Genomic DNA, 12144 nt, shown 5'->3' with positions numbered 1-12144 from the left:
TTTTAACGTATGAAATTCAGCAATATAAAATTATTGCCTTAATTTAGGGAGCGAACCTCTAGGCCCCCCCCAAAAAGGGGATAGACTTGTCCAATCTTGAGTTTTCAAAGTAGTAGAATTGAATCAGGAAAGATGTCTTCAGGAAAATGTGGATATCTGCTGCCAGTCATACAGTCCTGGTCTACAGGTAGTTCTCAACTCAGAACAGTTTGTTTAGTGATTGTTCAAAGTTACAACAGCACCGAAGCAAGTGACTTATGGACCTTTTTCACACTTACAACCATTGACATATCTCCATGTTCACATGATCAAAATTATGACGCTTGGCAACTGACTCATATTTATGACAGTTGCAGTGTCCCAGGATCACCTTTTGCGACCTTCTGACAAGCAAAGTCAATGAGGAAATCAGATTCACTTAACATGGTTACTAACTTAACAACTGTGGCAAGGAAAGTCATAAAATGGAGCAAAATCAATTAACAACTGTCTCACTTAGCAACAGACGTTTCGGGCTCAATTGTGGTTGTACGTCGGGGAGTAGCTGTGTTTAGTCCGAGAGGAATCACCTTCCTGGGCCCTTTTGTGCACTGTTGTTCTGAGTCCACAGGTTGCTACCAGAGTCCTACAGTTTTAAAATGCAGCTCTGTGTTATAAAGCAATTAAAGATCGAGAAGACAAGCCATACGAAACAGACAGATGTATATTCACAGGAGGGTAATAAGAACAAAAGTACAAGTCAGCTTTTTCTTTATGAACATATGATCTGGGAGGAAAAGGTTTTCTCCTTTTTTCACACAGTCTGGTCACATGGAATCACATTACACCCTATTTCACCCATTTGGATTCATGGATGTGAATGTAAGGGTTGTATCACCCAATCCTTATGTGAGCTTCCGGAAAAGTTGGCATGAGCAGTGTTTGCTTGTGAATCATAGAGCAGGCAGCAAAAAAGAGTTACAAGGGGAGCGGTTGTGTTCCGTCAAGTCTTGGAAGACTTGCCAGCTCTTCATTCAGCAGTGTGGTCAAAAAGGATATCCTGTTTGACCAGTGATAATGAGGGAAATAAAATCACTTCCTCACCATCTGTTTGATTCAGGTAGAAAAGAAAAGAAAAAAAAAGGAAGTCAGCTTCCTCTGGGTGTAAACTCTGTCCAACACCCACTCATAAATGCAAACTGCAGCACCGAGGAAACCATTTTATTTAACTCCGTCTCCAGTTTTATGTTTGGTGCGGATCTGTAACAGAGCACTGAAGTGCAGCTAATAGGTTGAGGCTTTGCAAACTGGGAGCTGCATTTTAGCCTGTGGTAGCAATCTGAGCACCAGTCATAAGAGAAGGTATGAAACGGAGATTGGTCCATTGAGATAGCATCAGCTAGAAATGTCAGGGGCTAAGTTATACATGGAGGATGCGCTCTACATTTTTAACGTAGTACTTCAATCCTAAAGACATTTAGTAAATGCAGTCTCACTCGACTTAAGCTCAACTCCTAAAGAAGCATGTCTGTGCTGCTTTCTAAGCAACAAAATGCAGCCATTTGCTGTTGCCTTCTGGGGTTTTTTGACTTTCCAATCCACTCCAAAATACTAGGATTTCCTGGTGGTTTCCCATCCCAGTAGAAATCAGGGCAGACTAACTTTTTTAAGCTAATAACTTTGGCTAGGTACTGCCATCTGCTGTAACTTATGTACCCACTTTGTAAAAATTATCATGCACTTATCCAAGTTCTTTGACATGTTCATATACAGGCCCTTTGAAGTAAGAACACATTAAATTGTGTTGATATATGAAAGAGCTCGTCCAAATAATGGGGATTCTTTTGCTATCATTATTTAAATTTGGCCTTGGGAATGTAATAGCCCTTTCAATGAACTTAAGAGATTTTAATAAATGGCATATAATCATAGTTTGCAACATGTTATGAAGAAAGGGATGGTGGGGTTTCCAATAAGGTTACTTTTAGATCCATTCCACTTTCATTGCAACTGGATTGATTGATTATAAAACGGAGTCCTTTGTGCTCTCTGAGCTTGTTTGTTTGCTTGCAGACATTTCATTACCTGATTAGGTAAAATCATAATTACTAGTAAGTGTGGCGTGGCTCCCTGTTTATATACAGTAGCTTGTTCTGTCAGTGTTGGTGGGAGTGTGGTTTTCTCTTTGGTAGTTCCTTGATTTGTGTACTATTTTCTGCTTGATAGTTTGTCTGGTGTTAATCCTTGCTTATCTGGGGGTAGACTACTGGAAATGATGCGTTCTGGTCTTTTGTTTCCTTCTTAGCTTTTTTAATTGTCTCTTTTGAATGGTATGTAAATGTGCTTTATCTCAGTTTGTAAGTTAATGGCTGATTTATCTGAATGTGAACCTTCTAGGAATTCCTTAGTATTTTTGGATTGGACTGGTTATTATAAAAGAAAAGGCTGAATGTCCACTTCTCACCTCTAACCCACAAAAGCCCATTCTTGCCTAGATAACAGATACCCAATTAACATAGCACAGCTATAAAATGTTTACAGTGGCATTCTCACCACACATTTAATCTGGCTACTAAATTAACCCATTCTGAGAGTTCACACAAAGCATTGAACCATAAACTACCAAAACATTGCTGAGTTTGCACAAGGTAGTAAACCACAGAAAAATTAACCAAAGTTAATGCTGATCAAATATATTATATTAGGCAAAGTGTCTTTATCTGAACCAGTTAAATGTATTCTGTGAACACAACAAAGCCATCTAAGACACTAGGCTTACTTGGGGATTAGCTCCGTTGAATTTAATAAGACTTTACCGATCCTGCAGCATTCAGCTGAATATCTATACTATGAATCAGGCTGATATTACTTTCACTGGACATATTTGTATCTCACATTATAACTGTGGCATTAATCCTTGCAGTAATGCTTCTGTAATGGCATTATTCCTTGTTGGAAAGCTTATATGCAGAGTGGCAGGTGATGATGATGATGATGATGATGATGATAATGACCCCAATATCCATTACTCTTGGTATAAATGAACATCTGACCCCATAAATTTGTTTGGCTCTTCCACCTAAAAGTCTACTAATACTTATTCCGCATTTTATTTAACAGTTTTAACATTTGGGCAGCTTTGACAAGGGTTTGCTGTCACTCTTATGCAATTATGAATAATAAATTCTTCCAGTTACTGCAAATCTTGCAAAATCTACATAATATCTAGAGCTGCATTCAGCTAATATATAGCATATCCTTGATATAAAGATAACCTGATGTTGATTCCCTGGGATCTCCAAGAAATGAGATTGGAAAGCCTAAGGCCGGCGCCGGGCACAACAGAGTTACTTTAAAGTAAAAGGGACCAATAATGTCATTTGATAGGAAGCAGCCTCAGAGGTTTTTTTTATGACCAGCCTAAGTAGTCAGCATAATGAAACAATAACAGATTAGAATTTACTTGACTTTAGATGCTGGAGGTTTGCAGCTTCCCTTCCCAATCACCCTTCTCTGTTTCCAACCTCTGTCTTTGCCACTTTGTTGGTGTAATGCATAAAATACTATAAGCCGGGATGTTTGTTTAAATCAGGTTTCAGGCTTAAACAAATAGTGACAGGCTGTTCAAACAAGCTTCGGAAATAAGTCTAATCAGGATGTTTGAGAAAGCACCGAAGAGGAAAGGAAGGACCCATAAAATATTTACTTCCAAATATATGGAGCAGCGGCCATAAGACAGACATTGATGCTATTGTTGTCAGTAGGAACAGCAATTTCCCATTGTGTATTTTCTGCTGATGTTTCTTAGGCATCGCCAGAATTCTGAGCTTTGACACTCTCTTTGTGTCAACACAGTGTGCATGCCTTCAGGCTAGGCACAAACCTCACTTTTTGTGATTGCGATTAATGGGACACGGAGGTGTCACAAAAATATTAAAATTAATGCTGCAATGAGTTCTCACTGAAGTAGGAATCTGGGAGTTAAAGCTTTTGTCCTCTCACTGCGAATTCATTTGAACGTAAAATTAGCCCGGCTTTTCTTTCCCATCAAGCTCTTCCACTTCCTGATCAGAACAAAGTGCTAAATGAAATTATCAAGGGGAAAAGTCTGCGGCAAGGGCACTGAAGTTCTGCACAATTTGCTTGTACTCCATATTGTACATTAGGGCATCAATATTAATGATTCAGGAAAGGGATGTAATATGAGGCATCTGTTAGCCGGATTATGCAGCAAACTCGATCCGTTTTGCAGCCCAGCAACAGAGCCACCGGATAGAAGATAGGCTGGTTGGTCAAGTAATAAAAGAGCTACGCAGCAATCCGGACTGAATTAAGAAAAGTTGACTTGGAGCATTACAAGGGCGCTCTCTTAGCACCTATCGTCAGTTCCTTGAAGAAGCGGGGTCTTCTCCAAAGTTCACACAGCTGCAGCACAATCCTAAGAGAGAAGAATTTGATTTAAGAAAGAGCTAGCAGGTGTTATGTGTACAATCCACATCCACCCCAATCGCCTTTTCCTCGTCAAATCCAGATCATGTCGACATGATATGGATATGAAGAAGGGGGAAGGTGTAGAGAAGATGGATTTGTCAGTCAAATTGACCCAGCATCAACATAATAAAACAATACAATTTATGCTGCATCACAATTCCATAAATACAGAGTCCAGAAGAGCAAGGCAATACTTTCACATTTTTAAGCATTTAATTAAATTAGCATCAATAGGGCAAGTACACCCACCCACCCATTCACTCAAACACACACACACACACACACACACACACACACACACACACACACCTCACTTTTATTATTTTTTACAAATAACTCAAGGCAGCAAAGATACAGTATCTAACACACCTTCCTCCTAGTTTTCCCACAACAACAACCCCATGAGGTGTGTTGGGCTGAGAGAGCATGACTAGCCCAAAGTCACTCATTTAGCCTTCATGGCTAACATGGGACTTGAATTCATGATCTCCTGCTTTAATGGCTAGGCTTGATCACTAGATTGACCAGACATCGTTTGATTTGTGAACACTTTACATTTATTTATTTATTTATTTATTTATTTATTTATTTATTTATTTATTTATTTATTTATTTATTTATTTATTTATTTATTTATTTATTTATTTATTTATTTATTTATTTATTTATTTATTTATTTATTTATTTATTTGGAACACTTTACTCTTGTCCTAGACTTATATAAAGCTTTTCACCAAATAACTTGCATATGTAAACCAGTAAACTGGAAAAAGTGTAGCAAAACAGAGGGACAAGATTATAAGCAGCAAACAAAGGCAGCTTGAAAAAGGGGTATATCTTCTCCGCAAAGAGTTAGCAATAGCACCTCGACTTATATACCGCTTCACAGTGCTTTACAGCCCTCTCTAAGCGGTTTACAGGGTCAGCATATTGTCCCCAACAATCTGAGTCCTCATTTTACTGACCTTGGAAGGATGGAAGGCTGAATCAACCTTGAGCCGGTAAGAATCGAACCGCCAAACTGCCGGCAGCCGGCAGTCAGCAGAAGTAGCCTGCAGTACTGCATTCTGAGCACTGCACCACCACGGCTCATAGGACTTTGTAGAAGAACATACATAGTTCTGGGATGCCCATTTAAAAGTCCTTTTATTTGTGGAAACCAATTTGACTTCGTAATAAACTAGAACCATGAAATGAAGTACGTAGCTTCTACTCATTTCAGGAAAGCAGGAGTAGCAGGAAAGTAAAGGAAGTTTGCATGGCTAGAACCAACTAAATGAAAAATCTTGTGGATTTATATATATATATATATATATATGTATGAAGATCAGGTTCCTGGAAAAGATGCAGCTGCTTTAAACAGTTAAGGATACACACTACATTCATGCCCTTGCATTTCTGATGCACCTTGGAAGAATCAAATTCTGAGTATCACTGTCTTTTTAAGTAGCAAACAAGCTGTAGAGAGACAATTCGGTATAGTGGTTAAGGCCAAAGCTAGAAAACAGAAGGCTGTAAAAGCTAATGTAAGGCCCACCTTAGGACAGAGCCAGTTGGCTGGCCTGGGCCAGTCACCTTCTCTCAGCCCTAGAAAAAAGGCAAGGGTAAACTACTTCCAAACAACCTGGCCAAGAAAAGAGTCAAAAATGTACTCAAAAAGGCTGTTCTACACAACAGCAACCAGGGTACACAATGCCATTTATACCCATCTTCATCACAAGGCTATGTATCACAAGACTGTGTTGCCTGTTCATGATTCAGACATCAGAACATCAACATCGTAGATGGAAATAATTACGTAGTCATTTCTATAAGAATATCTCACTTCATACTATACCATAACTGCATTCAGTTAGATATCGGGGTAAATCACCTAGAATAATTAAGGGCACAGTAAACCTTGCAGCTAGTAAGCAGCATGTCCCTTTTTTGCCATGGTAGAATGCAGACGGTTGGCTAAGGAGATGCTGGAATTTGGTTCGGACAGTTTGGGTCGTACTTGATACAAATATAAGTGGCCTGAACCCTGTTATTTCCCAGCAAGCGTGTAGCTTGGATTGCCCATCTCTATTATAACCAGCCCTCAAGCTTTGAAAGGATACAGGGATGCCCTTGACAATATATAAAATGTAGTGTTAGTTTAGAATACTAAAGCTTTGCCCATTCTGTTTCTTGAGGCCTTGAAAAGCAAGCGTAAAGAAAGGTGTTTAACTTTGTGCTGTCCTTGGTAGAAATCGTCACTGAAAAATTGCTAGAGAGATTGTCCATAGGTGCCACAAACAAGGAAATGCAGGTAGTTTTGATTTCAGTTCATTCTAGTGGTATTAAGAGCTCCTGGTGGTGCTATGAAAGGAATAATGGTTTTCTATTCCACCCACCCCCACTCCGGCCACCCCCCAAAAAACAGAATATTAGCTAGACTGCTTGTTATTTGCTCCCCCTTTTGGGAAGATAAATTTTTAAAAATTATCTGTTTCTTTATGTAAGCATTTCTCCTTCGGAATTTAATTCACTAGATTTTGAATTGCATGGCGTAAGAAGGATAATGCGCCATCTTGTGTCCTCTGTTAAATGTGCCAGCAGGAATAATTGCTGGCTTAGGCATTTAGCCGAGTTGATGAAACTTGTAGCATGCTCATCTTTAGGGCAGCTGTCACTTCTAAAAGCTATTGACGTTTCTTAGGATCGTGGGCAAAGGAGAAGGAGTTGTGCCGCTAAACTGGGGAAGAAGATTTATTCTCATCATTTGTATTTATTATCTTGCTAGTAAGGCACATTCTCAAGGCTCCTAGCATTACCCGAGTAGCAAAGCTGCTCAGAGGGCTAAATCAGAACTCGGATGTGGGAAATAGTTGTTGGCTTCAATCCCCAAAGGCAAACTTTTATTTTTGTGTCCACTTGGGTAGATATAATAAAATTTTGGTGGCAACTAAGAATGTCTAAGGGACGCGGTGGCTCAGTGGGTCAGGACGCTGAGCTTGTCGATCAGAAGGTCGGCAGTTTGGCGGGTTGAATCCTGAGTGCTGCGTAACAGAGTGAGCGCCTGTTACTCGTCCCAGCTTCTGCCAACCTAGCAGTTTGAAAGCACGTAAAAATGCAAGTAGAAAAATAGGGACCACTACGGGGGGAAGGTAACAGCGTTCCGTGCACCTTTGGCATCTAGTCATGCCAGCCACATGACCACAGAGACGTCCTCGGACAAGCGCTGGCTCTTTGGCTTTGAAATGGAGATGAGCACCGGCCCCTAGAGTCGGAAACGACTAGCACGCATGTGCGGGGGAACCTTTACCTTTACCTTAAGAATGTCTGGTTTTGAGAAGGCAGTGCTGTTGGATAACAGGTGTGACTTGGAAAAAAAAGGTGATTCCAGAGAACCTATCTGGGTGTGTGTGTGTGTGTGTAAGGTTAAGAAAAGCTACACAATATATAGAGGAATTTTTTTGCTTCAGAGGATTTGTGTGGAATAAACATTGGACACTAAATTTTAAGCAGATTATTGTGCCAGCTTCATTGTCCAATGGAAGCATACAAATCTAATAGATCAGGGCTTTTCAACATTTTCACCCATTGTACCACTTTTAGGATATATCAACATCCATGTACCATCAGTCGCCTAGCAAGGTGTCAAAAACTTGATGACCAAAAAAAAAAAGGAAAAAGCTGATGAAGTACAGGTAGTCCTTGACTTACACCAGTTCGCTTAGTGACTGTTCAGAGTTACAGTGGCACTGAAAAAATGCCCCCCAAGCCACAGCCGAGCAAGACACCTGCCTGCCCACCCAGCGGCGCTCTTCCTCGTGTCCGAGGTTTTCATAGTTGTGAGCATTTCTGTTGAGGATTGGCAGCGGGGGTGGGGTGGGGAGTTTGGTCACTTCACATGACCCTGCCAGGTGCCAATGTACCACAGGTGGAACCCGTACCACTGGTTGAAAAGCCCTGTAATAGATGACTTCTTCCTCTTCCTCCTCTTCCTCTTCCCCTTCCTGGTATTGGATACCTGGCAACTGCCTGGATACGTCCCTGCAGTTTTCTTGATAATATTTCAGAACTGGTTTCCCTTGCTTCTTTCCTAGGGCTGAGAGAGTGTGACTGGCCCAAGATTACCAATCAGCCGGTCCCAGATGCACTTGCTTAAGCTAGGACTAGAATTAATGGTCTCCTGGTTTCTAGCTAGCACCTTAACCACTAGACCAGGGGTAGGCAACCTCGGCTCTTTTATGACTCATGGACTTCAACTCCCAGAATTCCTGAGCCAGCTATGCTAGAGAGATTGTACATAGGTGCTATGAGAGAGATTGTACATAGGTGCTATGCTGGCTCAGGAATTCTGGGAGTTGAAGTCCATGAGTCATAAAAGAGCCGAGGTTGCCTACCCCTGCACTAGACCAAACTGGCCCTTATTGTATTGCTTGAGAGTTATGAATACCAATGGTTCAATCTTAGCTAAAAAGCAGGTGATTCTTCTGGTGCACCTAGTAGGAGTTTCTTCCCCAAATGAAGAGATTCCTCCAGGAATGAGAGTGAAAGGGTCATAGGTTGATACTGGTTTGTAGGCTGGTTTTGGTTTTAGTGGTTGCAAATGCTAACTAGGCCTGTTAATGTTTGATAGCATGTACTGTCCTATGTTTCTCATCATTTTCTCTATCCTTTTCTTTTACACAGGACGCTTTTGTGGAGCTGTACAGCAACAACATCAGGCCTTTGTTTGATTTGTCATGGCTGCCTCTGAAGACGATCCTTAGTCTGGCAGTGGTGGGCGCCTGCATCACCCTGGGGGCTTACCTGGGACATAAGTGACTTTGGACTTCATCCAACTGGTGATGGACTGATGGGAATTCTTGGTTTCAAAAACTGAAAAAAGAGGAGTGTTGAAAGAAGAAAATAATATGAGGTGTTTCCCCCCCCCCCCCCGGTCAAATAATGCTATTATTTTATGAGCCAATTATCTTTCTATATATGTGTTCAGGTGTGTTTGGGTGTACACAGGCACAAATGTGTGTGCATATATTTACACACACACATACATATTTGTGTGTATACATAAATGCACACGCGCGTGCGCACACACACACACAGACATACACACATCTGCTATTACTGCCAAAGGGAATATTCATTTATTTTTTACATTGCAGAGGAGTTATTTATTAAAAGTATTTTACATTTAACCCACTATTTTCCTAAAATTCTGGAACACAAGCATTGTATATTTTTTAATGAAGATTCCAAAGATCTTCAGCTTCCTTGTAAAGCATCATTCAACAGAATTTTTTATTATGATAGGCTGAAGAGCTGTAGGTATAGAGACATACACGGCCCTTAGGAAGAGTGATGATACAGTGGCATAATTTTGTAGGTAAGATTTTAGAGCTGCCTATGAATATAGGGTGACCTAAAAAGGCAACAGGATGAGAAGACAATGATTTGGTGGTTCAGCATGGTACCTATTCAGAATGAGAAATAATGCCAGATTCAGGCCAGTAATAAGACCATATGGTTCAACCTTCTGTCCCTACAGCCAACAGCTGTTTTTGGAAAAATGCCCAGCAGAACAACAGCTGGAAATAGTGATTCATGCAGTATTTTGTTACTCGAGTGCTGTGCCATTACATACCACAATTGACCATCATTATAAGGAAGCTATTTGTGGGTCCTCAAATTGTGATTTAAAAGGCTGAAATGAAATACGTTGGAATGGGCAGAAACAGTTTCATTAAATATTTCATCTGTAAAATTGCCATTTTGTGCAATTATCAGGAAACCAAAAGTGCCTGTGCCTGCCTTGCCGAACTGGAGCCTCAAAGTCAGTCATGGCTCACATTCCCAGTGGAGTGAGGGTTTACTCGCAATAGAGCCTGCCTTACTTGGTTAATTTTTCTTAGGGTCTTAAATGCAATTTTCTTTGTTAATTAGTAACATCTCAAAGTCAAAATTAGGCTCAAGGTTCATTTGGCCAGAAGAAGCAATCAGCTGGCAGAGATTAGGTTTGACTTACATTTTGTATCAAAATTAGCACCGAAATTGCATTCTTAGCCCTGTGCCTGCCCCAGATTGGAAGTGTATTTGCCTCAGAAGTGATGCACACTGTTTATTCCTTCATATGTCTTCGAAAGAAAAGAAGATAAAGAAATGGTCCAACGTCTCCATCTGGTATGACTCATAGACATTGAACCCGTTGAGATGCCAAGTGTTTTTGCATGGAAATCTGGAAAGGAAAGGGAGTGGAAAATTTGTTACAATAACTTTAAGCAAAATGAGTATAAAACACTCCACACGTACACTTAGGTTCTTTGATTACACATATCTAGGTGAATGAATGAATGAACCTTTATTATCAAAGTACAACATGTATACAGTGAGATTGACTGAGCGTCCCTTCGTGCCCAACCACCACCACAACTCACAGTGACAACAAACCCACCATCTTGTTACACCATGTGAGCTAATTGCACAACACACCGGCCTGGCAAGTCAGTCATACATAGAGTTATTTCCCGTTCAGGAACCTGACAGCCTGTAGATAGAAGCTGTTCTTCAGCCTGTTGGTGCGGCTGGCTCTACTCCTATATCTCCTACCCGATGGTAGGAGAGTAAAGAGGTACCGACCAGGGTGTGAGTCGTCCCTGAGAATTTTCCTCACTCTTCCAAGGCAGCGAGCCCTGGCGATGTCAGGGGTCAGCCCATGATGTTTTGTGCTGTGCTCACTACGCTCTGTAATAACTTCCTATCCGCGGCTGTCAGGCCAGCATACCAAACCACAATACAGTGCCAGAGGACGCTCTCTATAGTAGACTGGCTTATGGGCAGTGCTGCTGGCACCTTAACTCAACATCATCAGGCATCCACCCAGGTTTATGTTGAAGGTCTCCCACCCCAACTGTCTGAGCACCTGTCATGTTTACTGTTCCTGTGAATTCGTCTATTATCCAAAGAATACAAGTACCAATGAAGCAAAGAGAAGTTGTAGCTCCCTGTTCTGTACCAGCCTGCTACCGGCCTTGCAGAAAGGCAACCCCTGTACAAACGGCAGAGGCTGGAATACGTCTGCCAAATTTATTACACAAACAAACAACAAAACATGAAACAAGATACCGGAGCTTTGATCCTCTATCGGAGCGGTTGCTTTCAGCAAACCAGCCCTCCCCCAAACACTCCCTTTATAAGAGTTCAGGGCGTGGCCTCTCTTTGCCTCCTTCCGAGAAGTCCCACAGCCTTTCTCTGCTTGCTCCTACTTGACTGCCTCCTGCGTCGGGCGTCCTTGAACAGGGCCAGCTGTGGGTCATCTTCATCCACACTGTCGGGCTCACACAGCTGGGTCTCCACCAAGTAAGAGGGGCCTGGCTGGGGGCTCTGCGGAGCCTCCAAGCCATCATCAGCAAGTTCTTCTTCAACACCCCCCTCCTCCCCCTCATCTGAGTCATCCGAGTCATCCGACCCAACTGCCGAACCCACAGGCTGACCCTGAATCACAACACTCCCTCCCCTTATCTTGACTTCTCCTTCTGGCCCTTGGTTCAAATTAGGCTCAGATGGAGAAGACAAATAAATGAGGCAGTGGTGACAAAGATCCTGAGCCTTCCCAAGCGTGTGGGCTTACTGGGCATTATACCCCTAAAACCCCCAGAAATAAAAAGTTGCCAATATCTAAAAATTGTAACCAAGAATGCAGTGGGC

At 41.6% G+C, this 12144-nt stretch overlaps 1 protein-coding gene across 3 annotated transcripts in view; it reads left to right on the top strand.

The window, feature by feature from the left end:
* BCL2 (BCL2 apoptosis regulator) overlaps positions 1-11437 on the top strand; it is a 143307-nt gene extending 131870 nt beyond the window's left edge. For all 3 annotated transcript variants that reach the window (XM_081324788.1, XM_081324787.1, XM_081324786.1), the window contains one exon: positions 9133-11437. In XM_081324788.1, coding sequence (XP_081180914.1) covers positions 9133-9267 — 135 coding nt within the window. In that variant the 3' untranslated portion in view covers positions 9268-11437. The remainder of the gene's footprint in view (positions 1-9132) is intronic.
* The last annotated feature ends 707 nt before the right edge of the window (positions 11438-12144 follow it).

The sequence above is a fragment of the Vipera berus genome, assembly GCF_964194415.1.
Source record: "Vipera berus genome assembly, chromosome: 3".
NCBI classification, from domain to species: Eukaryota; Metazoa; Chordata; class Lepidosauria; order Squamata; family Viperidae; genus Vipera; species Vipera berus.
The sequence above is the reverse complement of the archived record's forward strand: the minus strand, read 5'-3'. Positions and strand labels throughout refer to the sequence as shown.